Source organism: Zalophus californianus, chromosome 1 (genome assembly GCF_009762305.2).
Source record: "Zalophus californianus isolate mZalCal1 chromosome 1, mZalCal1.pri.v2, whole genome shotgun sequence".
In the NCBI taxonomy this organism is placed as follows: Eukaryota; Metazoa; Chordata; class Mammalia; order Carnivora; family Otariidae; genus Zalophus; species Zalophus californianus.
Genome location: NC_045595.1, coordinates 86828368 through 86840600, shown reverse-complemented (window position 1 = coordinate 86840600; position 12233 = coordinate 86828368). Strand labels below are relative to the sequence as shown.

Here is a 12233-nt window from a genome sequence, read left to right as displayed (position 1 = left end):
CCCTTCAGCTACTGGAGCTGCTTTGCCTACAATATATGAAAGCCTAGCTGAAGGATAATTTATATTCCTGAGCTCTCCTGTAGGATCAAGCTAAAACTACCCTCTGGAACTTTTGCCTGAGATCACATTCTTCCTTTCTTTTCTCTACTCTCTGTCCTGCACCCCCTACATCCTTACCAACCCTTTGGGAGCTCTTCCATAATAAATAATGTATATCCAAATCCTTGCCTCAAGCTCTGCTTCTGGGGAACACAATCCATGACACTTGTCCTATTGGAATGGATCTGGTCTTAAGATCCTGGGATCAAATCCTAGCTCTGCCATCCAGTTGTGTTACCTTTGGCTTCAGTTTCCTCACTTGAAAAATGCAAATAATAATAACACCAATTGCCTTACATATCTATGTAAAAGTAAATACTAATTGCCTTATGTATCATACACATCCCTATGGGTCTAACAAAGAATCACCATATGTATGTATCTATCAGTCATTTGGGCAATGTAAACAAGTTTGGCAAACTATATAGTACCAAGCAAATGGTAGTTAGTATTACTAAGTATATAAAACCTTTTTGTAAACCCTGAAGTGATACACAAAAGCAAGGTATATAATTTGGTTGTACAAATGCAATACTACCATCATATACTTGCAGCATCAAATGGGTGAAAAGTTTTAGCACTTCTTCCAATTTACCTACCTTATGTAGAAATGCCATAATAATGAATAAGTAATGAAGACTCTATCCTCATGCATTTTGATGAAAACCACTAGCAAGCTTCTCTTCCTCTGCTCAAGGGTCTTTGCTTTCTCATGGAATTAAGTAATTAACTCATAAAGGATTTCTGTAAGTCTCCGTCCCATCACCACTGACAGAAGTACAAAGCTAATGAGTTAGATCATCACAGATAATGATCATAATGCTATCACCTCTGATGGGCTGAGCACTGTGATAAGCACCTGACTTGCATAATTTTATTGATTTCAACAACTCTCTGAGGCAGGTACTACCATCCTAGGGAAGAAAACTTAGATTCAGAGAGATAAAGTAATTTGTTCAAATCGACACAGTTAAAAAGTGGAGAAGTGGGATTTGAACCCAGACCGTACTTTTCCCTAAATTCATGCTCATAACCAATACTTTATACCAACACACTGACAATAAAATAAGCAATAAGCAAGCTTCCTGGAGGATTTATTGCCCCTCTCCCCTCCTCTACCCCCCATCCAGGCAACAAGGATAAGTTCAATCTAGGAAGAATATCGTTCTAGGAACAAATATTCTTCCTCCAAAAATGGACTTCCACTACATCTGCATATAGAACCAGCATATGGCCCAAGATATTTATTTAAAAAGATGGTAAGTCTCTGGTCAATTATTGCAGAGGAGCATAGAGTACAGATAGTTTAGTGAGATTATAATATTAAAATTCAACATGCATACATATAGAAAATAATAAGGACAGTGGGAGAGATGAAGAAGAGATAAAGCTTTGAGCTCTGTGACTTCTAGATCAGAAACAAGAAGGGAAAGTCTTCTGTACCTGGAAAGACGTTGTCAACGGGTTGAACTGCCTTTGCCAAAGTATCACAGAGCTGTTGCCGCAGCTTCTGAGCATGACTGCCCAGATGAGAGAAGTTGGGAACAAAAGAGGCGAACTTCTCCTCAGGACTGCTTGCAATCTCCTTGAGCTCAGCCAAAACTGCATCTTTGACACCAACGGTATAAAGTCGGATGCCCGCCCTCTTCAGGGCCTCCGCGGCTTCCTGCACACCATCCTCAGCTGGGCTGCTGCTGATCACCAGGGCCATCTGAGGCACTCCCTGGCTTGCCCGACTCCCTGCTGCTGCCTGGAAGTGCTGATCTAGAAGGAACTGCAGGGCCAGGCCCAACCTGTGGCCCCCAGGCCTAAATTGAAACCTTTGAATGTGTTTCAACACATCGCCTTTGCGGGGGTAGGTGGAAAGTAGGAATTCGGAATGGGGCATGTCGCCGTACTGAGCCAGCCCCACGCGGATGGTCTCTTTGCTGACATTGAAGCTGTTTACCATGATGTGCAAGAAGTTCTGCATGCTGTGGGTATGTTGGGGGTTGATGTTGGCGTCCACTAGAAACACGACATCTCCCACAGATGCTTCCCTGCAGACTGGGGAAGAGAGTCAGTTCAAGATAAAACAGCACAAAATTGGCAAGATGGCGGAGGAGTAGGAGACCTGGATTTCCTCTGGTCTCAGGAATTCAGCTGGATAGGGATCAAACCATTCTGAACACCTACAAACTCAACAGGAGATCGAAGAAATGAATAGCAACAACTCTGAACAGAAAAGCAACCACTTTCTGGAAGGTAGGAAGTGCGGAGAAGTGAATCTGAGGCGATATTTGGGAGGATAGATGGCAGGGAGGGGGCCTCCGTCCGCCGCTTCTGGCAAGTGATAGAGCAGCAGAGCACAAAATCAGAACTTTTAGAAGTCGGCTCTCCTGAGGGACGTCGCTCCAGTGGCTAAGCGGGGGTGGAACACTCGCTGGGACAGTGTGGTCTCAGGACCCTCAGGGTCACAGAAAGACTGGGGGTGCCTTAGTGTGGCAGAGCTCCCAGGTATCAGAGTGGGGAAGCCAGCTGCAGAGACGGAGCCGAGGCGTGGGCTCTCAGCTCGGGGCTGCCATATACTGTGATCTGCGGCACAGTCGGACCACTGCTCCTCCAGCAGGGACCCAACAAACAGCAGATCCAGGGAGACTCCCTTTCCTCCCCTGGGGGAAGCGGGGCATGAAAGTGCACCGCAGGGATCTGCTGGGTTTGGAGACTCCACACCAAGTCAGGTGCCAGAGATAGAAACGCTCGGTCACAGGCCGGGTGAGCATGGAGTGTGGCCGGAGACTGGGGAGACGGGAGTGATTGACTGCTTTTCTCTGGGGGCGCACTGAGGAGCGGGGCCCCGAGTTCTAGGCTCCTCTGGGGTGGAGATTGGGAGGCCGCCATTTTCACTCTCGTCCTCTAAAGCTATATGGAAAGCTTGCAGGGAACAAAAGCTCCCAAGAGCAAACCCGAGCAGATTACTTAGCCCAGACCCACAAGGGCAGGGCAATTCCGCCTCCTGGCAAAAACATTTGGGAACCACAGCAACAGGTCCCTCCCCCAGAAGATGAGTAAAACAAACAGCCAAGACCAAGTTTACTGATCAATGAGAATGGCAGAACTCCAGTGCTAGGAGAATACTGCACTTGAATTCATTGCTTTTTTACCATGATTCTTTAGTCTTTCAAAGTTAATTTTTTTTAACTGTCTTTTTCCTTTTTCTTTTTTTTGAATTTTTCTTTTTCCTTTTCAACCAACATCTTATCGATCCCTTTTTTAAAAAACATTTTTATTTTTCATTTTTAGAGTCATATTCTATCACTTCATAGTAGTTACCTTTATTTTTAGCATATCTATATAAGTTGTTCACTCTTTAAAATTTTGGGATACAGTTTCTTCTAACAGATCAAAATATACCCTAAAACTCTAGTGTATGGCTTTGTTCTAGTCTCCTGCCTGATCACACTCTCCCCCCTTTTATTCTTCTTTCTTTCTTTTTTTTTTAATCCTCTTCTTTCTTTTTTCAAACAACTTATCTTATCAATTCCTTTTATAAAATTTTTTATAATTTTCATCCTTACAGTGATAGTCCATCCCTTCATCGTATCAACCCTTATTTTTGTACATATATAAGTTTTTCTTTCTTTAAAATTTTGGGAGTCACGTTCCTCTAACAGACCAAAATACACACAAAATCTAGTGTGTGGCACTGATCTATGCACTAGCCTGATCGTATTTGATCATATTCTGATTTTTTTTGTCTGTTTTTGTTTGTTTTTATCTTTTTCTTTTTTTCTCTCTCTCTTTCTATTTTCTTCCTTTCCCTTTCTTTTCCCCTGGTTTCAGGTCTTTTCTGATTTGTTTAGAGTATATTTTCTGGGGACGTTGTTACCCTGTTAGCATTTTGTTCTCTCTTTTTTTTTTTTTTTTTTTTTAAGATTTTATTTATTTATTTGAGAGAGAGAGCATGAGAGGGGGGAGGGTCAGAGGGAGAAGCAGACTCCCTGCTGAGCAGGGAGCCCGATGTGGGCCTCGATCCTGGGACTCCGGGATCATGACCTGAGCTGAAGGCAGTTGCTTAACCAACTGAGCCACCCAGGCGCCCTTGTTCTCTCATTCATCTATTCTCCTCTGGACAAAATGACAAGATGGAAAAAATCAACTCAACAAAAAGAACAAGAAGTAGTACCGTCTGCCAGGGACGTACTCAATATGGACATTAGTACAATGTCGGACCTGGAGTTCAGAATCATGATTTTAAAGATACTAGCTGGGCTTGAAAAAAGCATGGAAGTTATTAGAGAAACCCTTCTGGAGAAATAAAAGAACGAAAATCTAATCAAGTCGAACTCAAAAAGGCTATTAATGAGGTCCAATCAAAAATGGGGGCACTAATGCTAGGATAAATGAGGCAGAAGAGAGAATCAGCAATATAAAGACCAAATGATGGGAAATAAACAAGCTGAGAAAAAGAGAGATAAGCAACTACTGGATCACGAGGGCAGAATTCGAGAGATAAGTGATACCATAAGATGAAACAATATTAGAATAATTGGGATCCCAGAAGAAGAAGAAAGAGAGAGAGGGGCAGAGGTATATAGGAGAAATTATAACAGAGAACTTCCCTAATGTGGGGAAGGAAACAGGCATCAAAATACAGGAGGCACAGAGAACCCCTCTCAAAATCAATAAAAATAGGTCAACACCCCGACATCTAATAGTAAAACTTACCAGTCTCAGAGACAAAGAGAAAATCCTGAAAGCAGCTCGGGAGAAGAAATATGTAACCTATAATGGTAGAAACATTAGATCGGCAACAGACCTATCCACAGAGCCCTGGCAGGCCAGAAAGGACTGGCATGATATCTTCAGAGCACTAAACGAGAAAAATATGCAGCCAAGAATACTATATCCAGCTAGGCTGTCATTGAAAACAGAAGGAGAGATAAAAAGCTTCCAGGACAAACAAAACCTAAAGGAATTTGCAAACACAAAACCAGCCCTCCAAGAAATATTGAAAGGGGTCCTCTAAGCAAAGAGAGAGCCTAAAAGCAGCATAGACCAGAAAGGAACACAGACGATAAACAGTAACAGTCACCTTACAGGCAATACAATGGTACTAAATTCATATCTTTCAATAGTTACCCTGAATGTAAATGGGCTAAATGTCCCAATCAAAAGACACAGGCTATCAGAGTGGATTGAAAAACAAGACCCATCAATATGCACTCTGCGAGAGACTTATTTTGGACCCAAAGACACCCCCACATTGAAAGTGAGGGGGTGGAAAACCATTTACTATGCTAATGGACACCAAAAGAAAGCTGGGGTGGCAATCCTTATATCAGACAAATTAGATTTTAAACCAAAGACTGTAATAAGAGATGAGGAAGGACACTATATCCTACTTAAAGGGTCTATCCAGCAAGAAGATCTAACAATTGTAAATATCTATGCCCCGAACATGGGAACAGCCAATTATATAAGCCAATTAAGACAAAAGCAAAGAAACACATTGACAACAATACAATAATAGTGGGGAACTTTAACACCCTCCTCACTGAAATAGACAGATCATCTAAGCAAAAGATCAACAAGGAAATAAAGACTTTAAATGAAACACTGGACCAAATGGACTTCACAGACATATTCAGAACATTCTATCCCAAAGCAACGGAATACACATTCTTTAGTGCCCATGGAACATTCTCCAGAATAGGTCACATCCTAGGTCACAAATCAGGTCTCAACTGGTACCAAAAGATTGGGATTATTCCCTGCATATTTTTAGACCACAATGCTTTGAAACTAGAACTCAATCACAAGAGGAAAGTCAGAAAGAACTCAAATACATGGAGGCTAAAGAGCATCCTACTAAAGAATGAATGGGTCAACCAGGAAATTAAAGAAGAATTAGAAAAATTCATGGAAATCAATGAAAATGAAAACACAACTGTTCAAAATCTTTGGGATGCAGCAAAGGCAGTCCTAAGAGGAAAGTATATAGCAATACAAGCCTTTCTCAAGAAACAAGAAAGGTCTCAAATACACAACCTAACCCTACACCTAAAGGAGCTAGAGAAAAAAACAGCAAATAAAGCCTAAACCCAGCAGGAGAAGAGAAATCATAAAGATCAGAGCAGAAATCAATGAACTAGAAACCAAAAGAACAGTAGAACAGATCAACGAAACTAGGAGCTGGTTCTTTGAAAGAATTAACGAGATTGATAAACCCCTGGCCAGACTTATCAAGAAGAAAAGAGAAATGACCCAAATCAACAAAATCATGAATGAAAGAGGAGAGATCACAACCAACACCAAAGAAATACAAACAATTCTAAGAACATATTATGAGCAACTCTATGCCAGCATATTAGACAACCTGGAAGAAATGGGTACATTCCTAGAGATGTATCAACTACCAAAACTGAACCAGGAAGAAATAGAAAACCTGAACAGACCTATAACCACTAAAGAAATTGAAGCAGTCATCAAAAATCTCCCAACAAACAAAAGCCCAGGGCCAGACGGTTTCCCAGGGGAATTCTACCAAACATTTAAAAGAAGAATTAATACCCATTCTTCTGAAACTGTTCCAAAAAATAGAAATGGAAGGAAAACTTCCAAACTCATTTTATAAGGCCACCATTACCTTGATCCCAAAACCAGACAAAGACCCCACCAAAAAGGAGAATTACAGACCAATATGCTTGATGAACATGGATGCAAAAATTCTCACCAAAATACTAGCCAATAGGGTCCAACAGTACATTAAAAGGATTACTCACCACGACCAAGTAAGATTTATCCCTGGGCTGCAAGGTTGGTTCAACATCCGCAAATCAATCAACGTGATACAATACATTAACAAAAGAAAGAACAAGAATCATATGATCCTCTCGATAGATGCAGAAAAAGCATTTGACAAAGGACAGCATCCTTTCTTGATCAAAACTCTTCAGAGTATAGGGATAGAGGGTACATACCTCAATATCATAAAAGCCATCTATGAAAAACCTACAGCGAATATCATTCTCAACGGGGAAAAACTGAGAGCTTTCCCCCTAAGGCTAGGAACGCGGCAGGGATGTCCTCCATCACCATTGCTATTCAACATAGTATTAGAAGTCCTAGCCACAGCAATCAGACAACAAAAAGAAATCAGAGGCATCCAAATCGGCAAAGAAGTCAAACTCTCACTCTTTGCAGATGATATGATACTTTATGTGGAAAACCCAAAAGACTCCACCCCAAAACTGCTAGAACTCATATAGGAATTCAGTAAAGTGGCAGGATATAAAATCAATGCACAGAAATCAGTGGCATTCCTATCCACCAACAACAAGACAGAAGAGAGAGAAATTAAGGAGTCGATCCCATTTACAATTGCACCCAAAACCTTAAGATACCTAGGAAAAAGTCTGACTAAAGAGGCAAAGGATCTGTACTCAGAAAACTATAAAATACTCATGAAAGAAATTGAGGAAGACACAAAGAAATGGAAAACCGTTCCATGCTCATGGATTAGAAGAACAAATATTGTGAAGATGTCAATGCTAACTAGAGCAATCTACACATTCAATGCAATCCCTATCAAAATATCATCCACTTTTTTCAAAGAAATGGAACAAATAATCCTAAAATTTGTATGGAACCAGAAAAGACCCCGAACAGCCAGAGGAATGTTGAAAAAGCAAAGCAAAGCTGGCGGCATCCCAATTCCGGACTTCCAGCTCTACTACAAAGCTGTCATCATCAAGACAGTATGGTACTGGCACAAAAACAGACACATAGATCAATGGAACAGAATCGAGAGCCCAAAAATGGACCCTCAACTCTATGGTCAACTCATCTTCAACAAAGCAGGAAAGAATGTCCAGTGGAAAAAAGACAGTCTCTTCAACAAGTGGTGTTGGGAAAATTGGACAGCCACATGCAGAAGAATGAAACTGGACCATTTCCTTACACCACACACAAAAACAGACTCCAAATGGTTGAAAGACCTAAATGTGGGACAGGAGTCCATCAAAATCCTAAAGGAGAACACAGGCAGCAACCTCTTCGACCTCAGCCGCAGCAACTTCTTCCTAGAAACATCGCCAAAGGCAAGGGAAGCAAGGGCAAAAATGAACTATTGGGATTTCATCAAGATAAAAAGCTTTTGCACAGCAAAGGAACAGTCCACAAAACCAAAAGCAACCGACAGAGTGGGAGAAGATATTTGCAAATGACATATCAGATAAAGGGCTAGTACCCAAAATCTATAAAAAACTTATCAAACTCAACACCCAAAGAACGAATAATCCAATCAAGAAATGGGCAGAAGACATGAACAGACATTTTTCCAAAGAAGACATCCAAATGGCCAACAGCACACGTGAAAAAGTGCTCAACATCGCTCGGCATCAGGGAAATCCAAATCAAAACCTCAATGAGATATCACCTCACACTAGTCAGAATGGCTAAAATTAACAAGTCAGGAAACAACAGATGTTGGCGGGGATGTGGAGAAAGGGAACCCTCCTACACTGTTGGTGGGAATGCAAGCTGGTGCAGCCCCTCTGGAAAACAGTATGGAGGTTCCTCAAAAAGTTGAAAATAGAGCTACCATACGATCCAGCAATTGCACTACTGGGTATTTACCCCAAAGATACAAATGTAGGGATCCGAAGGGGTACGTGCACCCCGATGTTTATAGCAGCAATGTCCACAATAGTCAAACTGTGGAAAGAGACAAGATGTCCATCAACAGATGAATGGATAAAGAAGATGTGTTATATATATATATACACACACACACACACACACACACACACACACAATGAAATATTATACAGCCTTCAAAAGGAATGAGAGCTTGCCATTTGCAACGACATGGATGGAACTGGAGGGTGTTATGCTGAGTGAAATAAGTCAATCAGAGAAAGACGTGTATCATATGACCTCACTGATATGAGGAATTCTTAATCTCAGGAAACAAACTGAGGGTTGCTGGAGTGGGGGTGGGGTGAGAGGGATGGGGTGGCTGGGTGATAGACATTGGGGAGGGTATGTGCTATGGTGAGTGCTGTGAATTGTGCAAGACTGTTGAATCACAGATCTGTACCTCTGAAACAAATAATGCAATATATGTTAAGAAAAAAAAAAAAGAAGATAGCAGGAAAGGAAGAATGAAGGGGAGGAAATCGGAGGGGGAGACGAACCATGAAAGACGATGGGACTCTGAAAAACAAACTGAGGGTTCTAGAGGGGAGGGGGGATGGGTTAGCCTGGTGATGGGTATTAAAGAGGGCACATTCTGCGTGGACACTGGGTGTTATGCACAAACAATGAATCATGGAACACTACAACAAAAACGAATGATATAATGTATGGTGATTAACATAACAATACAAAAATTTAAAGAAGAAAAAACTTTTTTAAAAGGTTAAAAAAAAAAACCACAAAATTGACAGCTACTGTCTGTGACTCTATCTCTCCCATTCGTTGCCTTCACAGCCCGCAGATCTGCCTGCATAGCTCTTTGACAAAACTAATACCCATCTTCCTTTGCTTCCTCGTGGCCACCATCTATCCTTGTTCACCTGCCACTCGCTGTTTCATTCTAACAGACACCTGACCCCTTCAGTGAGATCCCTGACCACAGCCCTCCACCCATCCCTTAAACTTAATAAAAGAAAATATTTTCAAGCAGTAGAGGATGCTGTTGGTGCCCCACCTAGATCTTTGCGGGCCAGCACACCTGCTTCAAGGGCTACAGGTAACTGTTCCCCTCTGACACTTGGTCTAGAGACCTGTCCATGCTGAAGGGAGCAGAACAGCCACATCTGGAGACACCTGGAAAGTTATACCACCTGGGTGGCCAATGGTTGATCATATGGGGTTACAAGCACCTGGCCCCCTTCCCTTAACTGAAACAACTCATGGTGCCATTTATGTTCCAGCATCTTCCATGGCTCAGGCCAAGGCTGGATGTTACCTGAGGCTACATCTTTGCTTGGCTTCTTCACCCCCAGCCGGTCTCACTTCTCTTATTCCCTTACAGGTCTGTCCCAAAGAGTACTCCCTCACAATAACACGTTCACCAAATCCCTGTCCCAGGCTCTGCATCTAGAGAACCTGACCTAAGACATCTGCTTTCCAGCTTTGACCTCTGGCACTCCCTAGCTACCACCAGCCCCTTTTAGTTTTATCTCGTGGCATTACCATAAGTGTGGCTCCCATTTGGCTCCTTTGGCTCCCTGAACTCAAGGCTGCACTGTACATCTACTTCCAAACCCAATTCCAACCCCGGAAACCACAATCCCAACAGTGGCCAGAGCAAGTGGTGCTCCAGCTGGGCCCACCCTGGTCTCCAGCATGGAAGGGATCAGAAGCCAGGTGACTGCAGGACTTGAGCCAATAGCTCATCTTTCTGCTTCTCAGATTGCATCTCTCTACTATAACGGCTTGATCAGATGACCTGGTCTCTTCCAACTCAAACATTGCATTTCTGTAACAAGAAGTAAGTACACGAATTAAACACTGTGCTCGTGCTTAACCAAAAAAAAAGGGAAGAGGTGATTATGATCTCTCTGTTCGTCAATAACCATCATGACTTTTCCCCCCGCACTTCGCAATGTGATTGTCCGTGCTGTTGGTAGGAGAACCCATGAATCAGTGACGAAAGAGAGAAGAAAAAAAGCAGAAACCAGCTGAAGATGTTAGTTTCAAGTGGCTCAACAACCAGGGGATGATTATCCCATGCTGGTTAAATACATTTTGCATTTGGTCTTGTGCCAGGAGAGTTAAAATACTCCCCCCCCAAAGTGGGGCTGGCCCCGCACTCACTCGCCCACTCCATTTTGCTCTCTGTGGTCCAGGCTCCTTAGTCCGAGTTCTCACAGCTGCCATGTGGCCCCTACATGCTAGTCCATCCACTGAATTTCTTTCCCTTTCTCTCTCTTTTCTTTTTTTCTAATAAATTCCCATAGAATCATGTTCTTTTATCTTGGTTTGTAATGTAACATTCATCAATGTGCTTATTCAACTAATGGCGATCTCCCCAACAAGACAGTGGGCGCCATGCAAACAGATACTGTATCTTTCATTTGTTTGTCCATCACTCAGGTGTCTAGCATAGACTAGTCACCCAAAAAAATATTTAAGGAAGGAAATATTTAGGAAAGAGAGAAGGAGAGAGGGAGGGACAAAGGGAGAAGATATCACTTACAAGAATGGAAATATTGAACATTAATGAAACCAAATAAGGGAATTAGAACATTTTAGAGCTAGAAAGAATCCTATGAGATAATGTAATACAATACAGTAGCCATGAGGTATATGTGGTGATTGAGCGCTTAGAATGTAGCTAGCACAAAGGAGAAAATAAATTTAAAATTTTACTGAATTTTAATTTAATTTAAATAGTCACATGCGACTAGTGGCCACTGTATTGAAAAATGCAAGTGTAGAAGAATGTAAACCAAATTTACCCATCTTGCAGATAAGGGAAATAAGACCTAGAAAGCCAAGTAACTCACATAAATCAGTTTGAACAGCCAGTATTAGAAACCAGGTCTCCTGACATCCAGTTCATACTCTGGACTGCCATAAAGAAGATTAAATTAAAAATCCATATTATAGGAAGGCAAAGACCTTGTAAGAGTTTAGGCAGAGAAGGGCTGATGAAGGGTGGTGTGCTCTAGGGACACTAAATCACTTCTAGGTTCCAGAGTCCCACTTTTCAGGAGTTTGCCTAATCTTGATCATAAAGCCAAGTGGAATGATTATTGAAAAGGCAGATAATACATGAGCTCATGGACCTTTAAGCTTTATTTCCCTTTGGTGCTCCAGAATGCAATCCTCTTGAGAGGGAAGAATTCCGTGAGTGCCCCAGGGATGGCTGACTGGTTTGTCCCCTTAACATCTCTTTCAGAAGAAATCAAACACAGACTTGAGAGTGTTTCCGTGATCTTTCCGAGCAAGAGAAAACTCACAGTTGTGGAACAGTTTTCCAGGCAAATAAGTATGGGTTCCATGATGTGCACTTCGAGAGATGTATTACCCTTTCATACATTGTTACTTTTCTTAACCCCTCCACCAGCCCTTTGTCATTTTAGAAGGTGTTCGAAACATGAAAAGACTGACTGTCACAGCTTCTGTTCACAAGAGCAGGG

The 12233-nt window shown here is 42.0% G+C and overlaps 1 protein-coding gene across 1 annotated transcript in view; it reads right to left on the bottom strand.

Annotated features, from left to right (window-relative positions):
• The window catches only part of LOC113916178 (collagen alpha-4(VI) chain-like), a 107755-nt gene that overhangs the window by 83870 nt on the left and 11652 nt on the right, over positions 1-12233 (bottom strand). Inside the window, exon 3 of the mRNA XM_027582106.2 lies at positions 1543-2145. Coding sequence (XP_027437907.2) covers positions 1543-2145 — 603 coding nt within the window. The remainder of the gene's footprint in view (positions 1-1542; positions 2146-12233) is intronic.